Raw genomic sequence first — 15078 nt, 5'->3', positions numbered from 1 at the left:
ACACATTTGTGTGTGAAGAGTCTCTTATCATTTATTCCATCATTTTACAATCTGGTTGATAGGGCCTAAAGTGCAGTGTTTCCAAAATGAAATTTGCTGCATAATTGAATCCAGTGGCTTGCGACAGAAATGATCAGATTTGCAAACCCATTGTGATCCTGAATGCTGGCAAAGGAGTTTTTGTGGCTGGCTCTTTACTTTCTAACCTTTTTTTGGGGCTGTTCATGAAAAGACCAGAAAGCACTCATTATAATTCAAACTTAAAATGTACAAAGTGGTAGCCTCATGGTACCATTGCAAAGAAGTGCAGCTAAGACTTACTGCCTACCAAAAATATGTCAAAACTGAACAGGGATCTTCAAGATGGTAGGAACTAATGGGCAAAAGATGATAATCGGTAATATTGTTGTCAGTGAAAGAATATACCAACTACAACTTTCTATTAACTAAGCAAAACAGGTCAACTGTTTGGATTATGTCATTAAAATGCTTTCAAAGCTGCTGAGCAGATCTGTCTAGAGAAAATGGGGGAGACCAGGGACATGTTGAACAGAAAAATAACTAAAGGTGCAGAACAGATGGGAAATGAGTTGGAACATATCGAAAGGAACTGTGTTGTTTATAGAAGATATTTCTCTCCAGTGACCCAAAACAGTCTGTTAGTTAGGGAGGTGAGAAGAGTTTGCAAGAGAAAGAAATAGACAGGGAGACACATAATTCACTCAGAACAGGAAAGCTCTAGGCTGCATCAGTTTCTTTGTTGGATAAAACAGGCATTGAAAGCCTGAATTTCTCTATGGCTTTTAGTATTTCAAAGTTTCCAAAGCAAAGGCCAAAATTAGCAGCTGAGAAAAAGCCTCCTTCAGGCTCTTAAATGAAGGTTTGGCATTTTCTTGGAAGCAATGAAATATAGAGAGCTAAAGCTCAATAATTCATAGATGTAAGTTTCCTTACACTGCCAGAAAAAAACAAACCAAGGACATTAACTAGGGGATCAGATACAGATTCCTCATGGACTATCCCGGTTTCCAACACTAAACCATAAGATATATAAAGAAATACAATTTACTGTCTTTACTTCTGTGCTTGTACCCCTAGACCTACACCTAGACTTAACTATAATGAACTTGATGTTATCAAATTGTAAACAATAGGGTATATACCGTATGTGGAAAAACCCATTGAATCTCTAGTCTCTGTACAAAATTGCTTAAACTAGGTCAGGATTTGGTATTAATTTTTCTAATTAATACCAAATTAGGGTTAATTAGGGATCTAATTTTTCAGAAATTCAACAACTCATTCTCCAGAATTGAAACGTCTGTTGGTTTTAAGAACTTGAAATTTGGAATCCACTCTATCAGTTCAGAAAGAGCATGGCTGGTATAAGATTGTAGACTAGGGCAAACCACCCAATGTCTTTGGCAGTGAAAGTAGCATTCCTAGAACCAGAGTCCAAGCTAGTGTTAAATCCATTGCAATTGTTACTGACTGAGTTAAGCAGGGGATAATAGCAGAGCATAAGTTGAGTCTCTTAGCACTCTTAGTGGAGCTGGTGGATTGTGATCATTCATAACAGATTGTTAGGAGCAGTCGGTTATAACTGATGCAAAATTTAACACAGCTATTTCTGTGCTTTTCTGCTCCAACTCTTTTACATGGAATTTTTAGTGCTTTACCTTTATCTGTGGACTTACTGGGCACTAGCATTGCTAGCGATGCACTTGGTTTGATGTTTCAAGCTTCTATTGACACCAGCATCAAAGCCAATGTGTTGACAAAGCTTGTTTTGTCCTTTTGGCTTTGAACTGCTGCCAGAAAGCCTGTATTTTATCTTTGGACACCACAGATACACTGCACTGAGCAACTACCTATAGATGAGCAAGACACTGTTTTGGGGATTTTGGCAAGAGAACCCACAGCTAAATCCACCTAGTGTGAGAAAGGCTTTATTGGAACTTTGAGAAAGTTTATAATATAAATAATAATAATAGTAATCCTTGCATTTGGTATAGCGCTTTTCACATCTTCGAGATGTCTCAAAGCGCTTCACAGAATATACTGTAAAGTGAATTGACTGTATATTTGTGGGCGAATCGCGACAGCCAATTGCGCACCGCAGTGTCCCATAAACAGTCGTGGATTGAAGTGACCAATTGTATTATTATTTTTTTCTTGAGGGATTATTATCAGGGGTGTGGAGTAAGGAAACTTGCCCAAGGTTTTGCCCTGCCAGCATACCAACACATGTCTCTCGTTTGCGACACGAGTGCTCTAACCACTGAGCTACAGGACTCCTAAAATTTGAATCTGCTGCCCATGTCACACATAGGCTATTTCCTTTCAGTAACTCAAAAATCATTAGCTTTTATTGCGCCAGGAAACTGTTACACACTTTAACTCTTAAAAGACAGATGAAGTTTCAGTAGAGCAAACTGCAACTGATAAAACAGAGGAGGTTCTGTTTGTGGGATGGGCTGAACATAAACAGTGAGGGAAGTAAACCACACTGAACATCATAACATTTGAGCAGCTCCATGGTAGATTTCCAGAGCTGAGATACTAATCCTGTATGGAATGTTGGCTCGGGATTAAGCCCATGCTACGTGGAAAAGGCCTGAAATGCTTTTCTACAATGGTAGTGTCTTTGTAAAGATAACCCATGATTTGAGATTATTAGAAAATTTAAAAGATTTCATGCTCATTTGACATCATCCAGGTTCTAAACACTACATAGTCCTCAATAGGTGCTGCAATAAATTTCTTTAAATATTTTAGCAAATGTTGAATTTAGTGAATTTGAAAGGATCAAATCTGCTTTTTCCAGGGAAACTTGATTCTTAAAAGCATTTTTTGGGTGAAAACAAGTTGAAGCAATACAGTAATTGACAGACAATTGATTTGATAGTTTACTGAGCCGTCAACAAATGATTTTATATCCTGCATAACAAATGCATCTTAACTACTGCTCTGTATTGACAATGTTAAATTATTTCCTGAAGCTTAGATTGTAGTGTTCCTTTTTAAGAGATGCCATTATATATATATATATTTTTTTTTTTCTATAATGCGCCATTTGGAAACTAGTCAAACAATCGATTATAGAGAATTATATGGTTCATACGTAGTCATTTGAAAGAGACTAGCATAACATATGGGTAAGGTGTCTGGCATAAGATGCAGGCTTTGTGTACACATTCTTTATGGTTGTGTCTGTTTCAACACAACATATTGTTCAGTCGATGTTGAAAGCTAAATACTATAATATAATCTGCTGATGTTGCAAAATCTGTCTCTGCTGATTTAGAATGTTTAATATTTTCAGATTATTTTCTTCTAATTTACCAGAGAAGTTTCCTTCAAGGTTTACCTAAAAGGTTTAGCCTTTTTCCCATACTTACAGCACTTAATTTATAGATCAAAATGCTCCATCCCATTTTTATAAAATTACATTTATGCTCCTTTTTACATTCAATAACTTGAGGCTCCCTTGAAAAAATATATATACACATGCTATTAGTAAATCAGTAACAAAATAAATTGTGTTTTGTACTTCAATCCCTAACACTTTTAGATGGTCATTTTTTAGATACTGGATAATAGAAAGGACTTCTTATATCACAGACCTAGGATTGAAACACTAAAAGCTTCACTTTCTTTTGGCCACAAAAGGACATATATTCAATGCGAACTGAAAATGCATAGCAACGATTTAAAATCCCCTTAAAGGTTCTCTCATGCTAGACTAAGTGTCACAAATAGATTAGACGTGCTTTTTTCAAGTCCTACCAATAGTGCAATGCTCTCCGTTCCATCCAGGGCTGCATTCACACTTGCCATCCTTACAGGTTCCGTGCTCATTGCAGCGTGGGTGACATGCTCGCTGATCACAGCCACTGCCCATCCAGCCTTCGTCGCAGCGACAGGTGCCTCCAACGCAGATCCCGTGGCCACTACAGTCTACTGCACAAATCTCTGTGGGAGATGGGGATAAATCCGTGTATTATTGTCAGAGCTGTCACAGTTCAGAGCCCAGGTCAAGCAGGATTGAAAGGAACTTTTACACTCAATGCAGTTAATTCCTTCCAACAATAAGGATCTAATAAGAAGATTACAATAAAGACAGGGATTATAGGGGCCATCCTTAAATGATCCACCTACTTCCTTCACAAACTCATGGTAACTGATGTTTCTTCCACTGTTCTTTTGTGAAAAGGGAAGTTCATGGTTTTTTGCTGGGAAATGTAACAAATGAACACATTTAATTAAAAAAGGGGTGTATAGGCACTAAATCCTGCAATTTAAATACACAGGAAGAAAGTTAGCCAGGTCAAATCATAACTAAAAGAAAGACATTCTATAGGATCATGACGTGTTAGAAATTGTGACTGCTCAACTTCCCTATTGATAGTAAAGTGATTCCTTTAACCAGGATTTTATCTTCCTTTTGTTTGCTCACAAAACATAAGCTTTTGAACTTTGAACTCTGCTTCAGGAGATCTTAACAATGTTAAACACTAAATTTATTTTTAGTGGAGGGGAAAGAAACACTCTTCAAATAACTAAATCCAATGAAATGTGACCTTCTTACACTATTTAAGTTTGGCTGTGAATTCATAAAACTAACATACATCAAACAAACATGTGGATTAAGGAATAGGTTTTATTCTCCTGACTCCTGTTATTAAATTAGAGACTGAAGTATTATGAGACAAGCAACATTCTACAGTTCTATTGTATCGAGTTACAATTTCACATGTCCTTTCCAAAACTCAAACGTTATTTAATACTATACTCTGCAGGCAACCTATGAAACACAACGTAAGTGTGGCGACATCCACGTATCCATCTTGAAATAAAAGCTGCTCAGATTTAAATAGATCAAACCCGATTAATCATAAATGATCAAATTTTAATTAAAGCACAGTTTGGTTTTATGCTTGAGCATCAGCAGCACATATGATTTTCAAAATATTTAATTATGGAATTATTGCTCCACGATTCAGCTGAACGCAACTGAATTAATTGCTTTTGCTGCCTGAATACAAATGATTTGAAGGATGTAAACAGGTCCGATCAGAGCTTGCTGCAGGCTCCCATTAATATGTTATATACTAAACGGCACTTGTTTGTTCAGATTCAATCCACATTAATGACCAGTGCCCATTAAGCTCAGCCTGTTAAGGCATTAGTCAGGTCCCTTAAAGTTCACAGCACCGTGAATAGAGAGTAATAAAGATAGTTAATAAGAAAATGCAAAAAAAGGCAAACAGTGTAATACAATTTTATTTCATGAACGAGGAGCACCTATGAATAACAAAGTAACAAATGGTTTGTGAAAGATTTGCTGGCAAGCCTGACAAGAAGAAGCATTAAATTTGGTGAACATTCAAAGAAATCCTATGTGGAGCCTCAATAGGTGACACCTCAATAGTTGTAGAGTCTTGTAGCATATTGGTTAGAGCACTCTCCTCACACGCGAGAGGAGCCGGTTTCCATTCCCTGGCAGAGTGAAACCTTAAGTTTTCTTACTCCACACTCCACTGTTTATCTAGCAGTAAGTAGGAACCTGGGTGTTAGTCGATTGGCGGATCGCTTTCCGGGGGTGATAATCCCTTAAAAAAAAATAATTTGGTCACTCAATCCACAACGGTTTGTGGGACACTGCTATGTGCAATTGGATGCCGCGTTTTGCCAAAAAAATCTAATCGATTTAGTTTACAGTATATTCGGTGAAGGGCTTTGATACGTCTCAACGAAGTGATAAAGCACTATATCATAGCAAGGATTATTATTATTATTATAAACACATAAGATGGACAAATAGATGGCTGCCAGCACCCAAGAGTCCATAGGAAAGAGGTCACTTATATGCAAACGACTGTTCAACAGTTATTGAAGTCCCAAGTCATTTGGTCATAAAGGGATAGGCAGATTGCCAAGAATTATACAACAATGTTTGTGGCTGGTAAAATGGACTCCAATAGTCTTTCTGGATCCGAATATTCCTTTGTCTCTGTGTTTTTGAGCATGACAATAATTTAAACTTTGCCCGAGTTCAACTTTTTTGAAATGTAAAGCAAATATTGAAAAAATAGTGGGAGCAAATAGAGATAACACTTTTCAAAAGGCAATCCTTGGAATTCTGATCAGTTTTTCATGAACATGCATGGCACATCTATCCTTTATTCTCACACTGTTGTTAAGCTATGTGGAAAATAAACCTATGGACCTTGAATCCAATTAAGGTTATTAATCCAGTTAAACACAGTTATGCAACCAGTATAATAGTATCACAAGGCCCAAAACTGTGCACACAACAAAGAAAGACCAAGAAGAGGAAAATTAAGCAAAAATATAAGATTTTACAGTATTTACATATAAACTGGTTTTATAATGCAAACATTTGGGATTGTTGGTCAGGATACCGGGAGAAACTTCCTTCTCTGAGCAAATGGCTGAATACACGCACAGTGAACTAAAATGGCAAGTAAACACTGTGAATCATTCGATCGTGCTGCAATATAACTATAACATGCCCAATATGGAGTATGTGTCCTGTTCGCGATTAAATGTCTTTCATGCTCTTTTGCCTGTTAGCACAGGTATGACACTATATTTGTGGTATCCAACTCATGAATGCTGGAATGGTCAGCATGAAAGGAAAGATTTAATGAATCAATCAATCTGAGAATTTATCAAACAGCTCTGAACACCTTTGTTTTCAAATGAATTTGAAGGGATGCTATCATAAAAGTGTGTGAACAATCGGGGAAATAACTCAGAATACTGCTCAAAGTTCAGTTCAGCAGAGGAAAACACAACAGAAGAAATAAAGCAATGCAGTGAGTTAGACATATTGTCCTTTCAACTTCTGTGTCTTCAAATTCTTCAAATTTAGCAGAGGGTGACTTGATTAACAAAGTAAATCTCACTCTGATGGTCAGTAAGAAATTAATATGAAACCGCCTCCTTCCACTTCACTGACGTCACAAATACAGTAAACCCCTGGCTAACTGGACTCTGGATATCCGGAATTCGTACCTGGCAGGAACGGGCCTGAAACGGAATTTAAAAAAAAATGCTGCGGGTCTGCGTGTAGCCTCTCACTAGACCACTATCCTACTGCGAGTCACACCTCACCATGCTTGCTGGTCTTCAGTGACTGGGAATATCGACTTTGACTCAGTTTGAATCCCGTGAACAGAAGACAACTTATTTACTAAGTTCTGCTTGCGGAATTCAAACAATTACAATGATGATGTCGGTATTTACTGGCATTTTTTAGCCACTGAAAAAAGCCGGCGTTCAAGCCAATACTGGCATGTAATTATGCTTAGCCGGACTGGGCCTCATTCCCATTGGTCCGGCCAGCCGGGTTTTAGTGTGTGTGTTCTGGCATTCACTTGGAGCCTAAAATGCCACCTAACCTTACCCTGTATGTCTGCCCAGAATTGTAGAAAATTCTTAAATTCAATTGTAATTTGGCAGCTGGTTTTCCACAGATCTTAATCAGTTCTGAATTAAAACTGAACTGAAGAATTTTCCTTGATACAAAGAGTCGGGGAATATATCGCAGAGAAAAATTGTAGAACAGATAGTGTGGGAAACTGATACTTTAGGGATTGCCTATCCAGGGCAAGGTTGGAGTCCCCAAGGTTGTGGTCCTGTGTTGTGTTGCAGAGAGAGAATTCTAAACAGTATTTAATGTGTTCTATACTTAATATAAGATTGATTACTGGAGAAGGGAATATAGGGGTATGGGAGAGCAGTGTCTCACGTGAAGTAAAAACACTAGCATGAACTAGTTGGGCTGAATGGCCTGTTTCTGCATTGCAGCAGTCTACATCCATGATTAATTCTGAGTGCCTGTGATGGTTAAAAGAGAAGATGAGAATCTAATCCCTAGCAACCAGATATTTGATGAGCACGGTTGATAAAGAGAGAGATTGAACAGATTGAATGATGACCTGAAGGTTCTTAACCTCTTCACAAGCCCATTTAATTTACTGACAAGCTTCATTGGCGTTGTACGTTATGTCCCAAGATTACCGCGGTTTATTATTAAACTCGTTTTCAAAGCTAATTCCATTGAAGACTTTGTTGATCTGGATTGGTTTACCTGGTGTGAGTGCACTGTACTTGCTTTATTCAATACAGTGTGACTAGAATGAAATTGCACACGTTTCACATAAAAGTAAAATATGGTTCATAGGACCCTGAGGATGTATTTTAATCTGCAGACTTCTGATGTGTGAAAGAACACACAACAGTCTCAGTCTATACCCATGAACAGGCACTAGGAGCCAGACCAATATTAATAATCTTAGAAGTGCCACAAGCAGTGAAGCAGTGATAAGGAGTTGAATTATGGGCCAGTTTATTTAATTTGGCAGAAGGTTTTAATAAGTTGAAGGTAAGTAAAGGCCAAACTAATTAATGAGAAATAAACATGATATACTGTCCTGTTGACATTCATTAGAGTGGGCAAAGAATATATATTTTTTAAATAAAGAAACAAGTAAATGTGAATGAAGAGTGAATTCACAACACAGATATGTGCCCCAATTATAAAATTTGCTTTAAAACTATCAAAATGATCAAATAGGCACAACATACAAAAACTATTTGGGGTTTCAGAAACAGCAATAATTGGTGAAATATTCCCAAGTTTCATCCAACTACTTTAAGAGTTTCCACCTATATGTTTGACAGAGCTGAAAGGTAAGCATCCCATCTTGACATTTGCCCTGTTGGTCTTGTGAATAAAGGCACAATTAATTGCAGCTCTTTACATCAAGACCGAAAGGGCCCAGTTTGCAATCTTTGTCCCTGTAAAGTCAAGCATCAATGGAGCAGCCACAATTGACCTTGGTTACCTGCGTTTGGGAAGGGGAAGAAAATCAATTGGGGTTTTTGCTGATCGCTCTCCATCAACCGTTGCTGGAAAACATGTGTGTGTGTGTGAGGCTAAGATCAAGCTTGGCTGTGATATTCTCTGCGGTCAAACAGAAGGGAGTTTCTCTTGGGGACCTAGCCAAAATCTTCCAGATAAAATTGGTCATTCACTTCACGGCTGTTTGTGGGACATTGCTGACAAGTGACAAATTACTGAGATATCTCCAGGACCCTAATGTCCTGCATTATGATAATTATCACCAGTGATAACTATCACATCACACCTTGCATTTTAGACATCCATTGCATCCTAATGGTATCCAAACTCCCTTAACATGAATACATGAGGGAGAAAAGTATAGAGGGATATAGGACAGGGAATCAGGAGTGGTGGAGACTCGTGTGGAGTATTAACAATGGAACATGTGAGTTGAGGTGACTGGCTTGTTTTCTTTCTATGTAATTCTATGCATGTGCTAATGACACCACGAAACATGACAAAAGGCATTTCCCATTCAATCCCCAAAATATTCGTGCAGCTACTGCTGTGCTGTGTTATTCCTATAACGTTCGGAAAGCCTAAAGAAGGAATAAATGAATAAAAGTTTGGAATACATATTGATGTTAATAATAATGAAATAATTACCTATAGAACAATCGTGGCCTGTCCAGGTTAGGTCACAGCTGCAGGTCTTTGTATCTGGTAGAAACGTACCATGCCCTGAACACTGGCCTGTACAAGTAGTTCGTGCTGTCTCGCAGTTTGACCCACCCCAGCCAGTGCCACAGTGGCATTCTCCACGAACGCAAATCCCTCGCCCTGAGCACGTAGGGTCCAAGCAATCCACTGAAAAGAATGGAAGAGCAAGTGACCTTAGAACCTCAATTCAATCATAGTCAAACACGGTTAAGATCACATCAGATAGTGTCAAGAAGGTAGAAATGTTTCAATCTCAAAGAGAAATAAAATAATTCTGTCGTAATCTGCAGCAGAGCCCATACATTCTTGTTGAGAAGGAATTGAATAGATGTAGCCTCAGTACAAGGATTGGCAGAGAAACTGACCTGATCTTTGTGTAAAGAAGTGGCTAGAATCTGACTGGTGAGACGCAAGGAGGTAATTCTCTGATCATCGGTAAACATAGCAAGTGCATCCAATTCTATGCTGGATGTACAATTTACTGACCTTGTCATTGTTCACTTAAAGAAGGATTTCTCCAGCTTCAGATACCTATCTCACATACCCCTCAAACCTGTTTGCCATCGAAAAAGAATTCAATTCCTTCCCAAAACTGACCACCATTCACGGAGTCAATACCAGTAATTATGTGGATCAACAGAGATGTTTGTCTAATAAATTCACCAGTGATTATAGAATCACCCATGGAGGGAACATTTCTGCCATTGACTTTCAGGTGAAAATTCGGCCCGTTCATCAAATCAGTTTATCACTAATGCACAAATTAATTACTCACACTTATTAATTGAAATTTAGTAGTTTAAGAAGAAAATCAGCAGCTGTTTGATATTTCAATTTGTGTATTGTGGTAATATGGTTTTAAGATCAGTAGCAGCTGGGAAGGTGGAATATCAGGGCACTTCTATTATGATCACACATCTATTACCATCACTGCATCATTCCCCCAAGCAAGGGATGTTAATAGGGTTTGACGTTAGCACATTTAACCTATCTCATTGGAATAAACAAATTGGCTAATCATTTATTCATATCTTAACCTTTACCTCTCGGGGACACTTAGCATTTATTTAAAACCAGCTTTTAATGCCAACAGTTTTTCTATAATAAGAAAACAATACAGACTCCAATGGCATTGAAAATGCACTGTTGGCAAACTGTAAAACTGAATCCCGCCTGCCTGATCAAGAAGATGATTACGAACCTATGGCATTATTTGAAAAGAGAAGGGAATTTGGGCTGGTGTTCTGGCCAACAAGCACCAGATAAAAAATTACCATTCACTTCATGGCTATTTGTGGACCTTTCTGTGTGCAAATTGACTGTTGTGTTTATCTACAAATATACAATTACTGCAATTTATAGTAAAATCTTTTGAGACGTGATAAAATTCTATATCTGCGGAGTCCTGTAGCTCAGTGGTTAGAGCACTCGCTTTGCAAGCGAGAGACCTGAGTTCAATTCCAGGCAGCGCGAAACCTTGGGCAAGTTTCCTTACTCCACACGCCTAATAATAATCCTCCAAAAAACAAAAACAATAATAAATTGGTCATTTTCAATCCACGACTGTTTGTGGGACATTGCTGTGCGCAATTGGCTGCCACGTTCGCCCACAAATATACAGTCAATTCACTTTACAATATATTCTGTGAAGCGTTTTGGGACGTCTAGATGACATGAAAAGCGCTATATCAAATGCAAGGATTATTATTATTATTATATCAAATGCAATGATTATTATTATCATTATTAAGTTGCCTCCTTGTGACTTCTGGTCTGTGACTGAAATTGCACACTTCGCTGCCAGTGTCACAGCAAACTCACTGAACCAATGTGGATCCGAAAGGCTAGCAAAGGTCAATTTACGATTTCTGATCTTTTCTCAGCCAAGAAAATAGCCTGGAATTGAAATGTTGGCCACTATCAAGAGTTCCATTTTGTGATCACACCCAGCATTTTCAACACCAAGATGTGGAATATGCATAATGGATTTGATTTCAAGAATGCTCTACTAATATGTTCTCAATGAAGAGCTCATACTCTAAATAATAGGCAAATATGAGAGATTGAAGGTGCCTATGATCCCTTCATGCTCATTATGTGAATCATGTGGTTATTAGGGACATACACACAAGCATTCCCCCACTGTCCCTAAAGCGAAATCATTCTACTTCGAACTATAAGGATTATTCTGCTCTTTACACTGATGTGAGCCGAGTGCTGTTCTGCTCACTTTGCTAAGTTCACCAAATTTGTCATCGTCAATCATTGTGATACAATTTATATATATAATTTAGTTTTAGAATTATAGTATTTGTAGTATAATATTACATTACGGTTATTTACAAGGGTACGGAAACATATCTGGCGAAGAATACAGAACAGTGCAGAGCCAACATCAACAAATTTGCTGTCTGGAGTGCAATAGCAGAACAACCTCCCATGTTATCAATTCTGGAACTGGCTAGTCATCTGTAATAGCTGCAACTTGTTGACCTTAAAATTTTTTTAGAAAGGCAAACCTCAAAACCCTATACAGGCGACAGGGGATACCACAAAATGTGCCAGTAGAGGAGGCGTAATTGAAGAGATACATTTTTATATCTTACAAGAGGTATTAAGCACAAATGATCTTAGAAATTCAAGGGGTAAAGGATCATTTGGCTGCCACTGTTAAATATCTGCTTGCTCCCTGTAGCACCATAAACCTGGAGTATTAAAATAGTGCAGTGATCCACAAATGATTTTGTGAAGTCTCAGCAGCTTTGAAAACAAGTCTTTTTTTGTGCTTTCTGACTTGTTCCTTGAAGGGCCCCCTATTTGCACAAGGATTTGATTAAGTTAATAGAATCCAGGGAAGAGAAGGGAACCTGATTTTAAATGACTTAAAATCTTGGTTAAACGTATTGAATTTGTTGGTATATAATTAATCTTACCAATCATACTTCCATTGCAGGTCATGTATAAGATTTTGTACATCAACAGCAATTTATGGTTAGACTGCGCCTTTCACATCAGGAGAACATTTCAAAGTGATTTACAAAAGGCTGAGTGGGAGCCCGAGCTGGCAGAGAACTAGGGGCTTATGGGGGGACGGGGGGGACGGGATGGGGGGGACGGGGGGTGCTGAGGGAAGTGGCCAAAAGCAGAAAAAAAAGGAAAGAGGTAGATCTACACGCAAGAATTTAAAAGTGGAGAAGGAAGGAGTGAGGTAGTGGGATTTTGGGAGAGTATCAGAGAGTGGGGGCAAAGTGGCTGAAGGCTTGTCCCGTGATGATGGGGCAGAGCAGAGTGGAGCAGGTTTTGAACACAAAGCAGGACAGAGTTGGCAGAGCAGAGGAAGTGGCTGTGGGTGTGGGGTATTACTATAATATTTTTATTTCGATACAGTAACAAAATACACTAACATTCTATTATAGAAAAAGACAGGCATATTCTTGGAAATCAGAATTAAAAATAAAACACCTCTGGGCATTGGCTCTTTAGCGACATGAGTCTCAAGATTGATGAAGAAAGCAGAGGCAGAAAGTCTCCTCTTGAGAACCAAGCTGACAAATTCTGCTGCTGAAATGTTCTTGAAATTGATTGTCTTTTTTGGAATGGCCAAATACCTCTACTCAGGGCCAGAGCTGAAATATTCTCTTACCAACACTTCGGAAAAAATACATTTCAAAGATTATGCAGCAGAGAGAACTTCTGAAATAGTGCTGTTGAGAAGCTTGCATTTTTTGATTCACGATTTGACAGTTCATTGTGTTCTACACTAATAAGTAATTCCTCTTGGAACCAGGAGCTTACAATAGAAATCACCTTTATCTGAGATCAAAAGTGTCAACATTTGTTCTACGAATACTGAAGTCTCCAGTTTTTCATATTAAAAATAATCTCATTGCACTTAATTAACATTTCGAATAAATTAAAAGTATTAATATACAATCTTCTTAACGTTTATTTTTCCAAGACGATAATTCAGTTTGTACTGTTATTATTAAATGAAAGGCCACTCATTTCATGGTGGATTGCAACCATTTGCTTTTCCTCCCAATAAATACTGTAAAAGATAATAATAATCCTCGAGTTTTATATCCTTATCATGTCGATAAAACCTCTCAAAGCGCTTCACAGGAATTTTACGGCAAAGTGAGGTGGCTGAGTATTTGTAGGTGACTGCGACAGCCAATTTGTGCACAGATAGCCCACAAACTGCCACATGGTGAAGAAACAATTTTATTTGGGCGATTATTGGCCAGGAAACTGAGAGAAATTCCCTTCTATTTTCGAATAGTGTCATGGAACCTTTAATGTCCACCTGAAGAGGCAGAAAGGACTTCGGTTTAACATTTCATCTGAAGGACAGCACCTCCAACAATACAGCACTCCCCCAGAATTTCATTGGAGTATCAACCCAGATTATTATACAAACTCACAATCCTGATTTGGGCTACTAACTGAGCCAGGCTAACTACCAGCACGAAATAACTAGAAATCTTGCATGGGGTTAGAACTAAAGAAATAGCAGCTGGTTGGTATAACACCGAGACACCGCAGAAGTCGTTACTTTTTAAGAACAGAAGGAAAACAGCTTCCAAATTAACAATGCACTTAAATATTTACCACTAATTCTGCCTGATCTTAAATGTTGAGGCAAAATGGTTTTACAGACTAGATGGAATTTGGGGACTACCTTCTGTCACACACATCTGAAACTAACTACAATTCATTAGCTTGAACTCAGAATATTGTTACATGGTAATCTCTTTGCAGCTTCTCCATACTGAATTCTAGATTGCTGAAACCAATTTAAATGTTCCCTTCCTCCTGGGTGGAACCACCACCCATTGTTGCCAATTTTGTCTCTGGCTGTCAACAAAGGAACCAACGACTGCATGGCAGAAGGATCAATCAGGATGTATTTGCATTTTTATTCCTTTTTCCACTTTCTTCCTCTGCTGAAGGCACTAACGCATGCCCAAGGATGCTGGCAACATGAGGTACAAGTGCTGTTCTTCATTTGTGAGCCGAGACAGAAAGCATCAGCAGGCTATTTGAGTTTGGAAGACAGGGATTGTCAATTAAATCCAATCCTGCGCAATCCAGCAGAGATACGTAAATAGTGACCAGGGGCAAAAGCCCTGCTTATATAATTATTATTATATTTTCCATAGCCCAGGGGCAGTAAAGTAATTTGTATTCCCCACCCTCTTTTAAATACTATCCAGTTGTCATTTTTGTTAAACATTCCATTTTCTGTCAATCTTGTGCTGTGAAAAATCTTCAACTCTTCAATTTCAAGGCTTCAGAAGTCTTTAAATCTTAGATATACATACGAGGGAGAAGAGAATATAGGGGTTTGGGAGGGAGCAAAGAGTTGGTAGAGACTCAGGTGGAATATGAATGCCAGCAAAGACTATTTGGTTTCTTTCTTTGCTGTATGTAAATCTATGTAAACTTTTTTTCTCCTGTTGATAAGTTACATATCGCCC

The 15078-nt window shown here is 38.2% G+C and overlaps 1 protein-coding gene across 1 annotated transcript in view; it reads right to left on the bottom strand.

Annotated features, from left to right (window-relative positions):
• LOC103184642 (teneurin-4) overlaps nt 1-15078 on the bottom strand; it is a 359161-nt gene that overhangs the window by 74214 nt on the left and 269869 nt on the right. The window contains 2 exon segments of the mRNA XM_042334411.1: nt 3790-3975; nt 9545-9745. Coding sequence (XP_042190345.1) covers nt 3790-3975; nt 9545-9745 — 387 coding nt within the window.

The sequence above is a fragment of the Callorhinchus milii genome, unplaced genomic scaffold (genome assembly GCF_018977255.1).
Source record: "Callorhinchus milii isolate IMCB2004 unplaced genomic scaffold, IMCB_Cmil_1.0 Scaffold4, whole genome shotgun sequence".
NCBI lineage: Eukaryota > Metazoa > Chordata > Chondrichthyes > Chimaeriformes > Callorhinchidae > Callorhinchus > Callorhinchus milii.
Note: the sequence above shows the minus strand (reverse complement) of the source record. Positions and strands in the feature narration are given on the sequence as shown.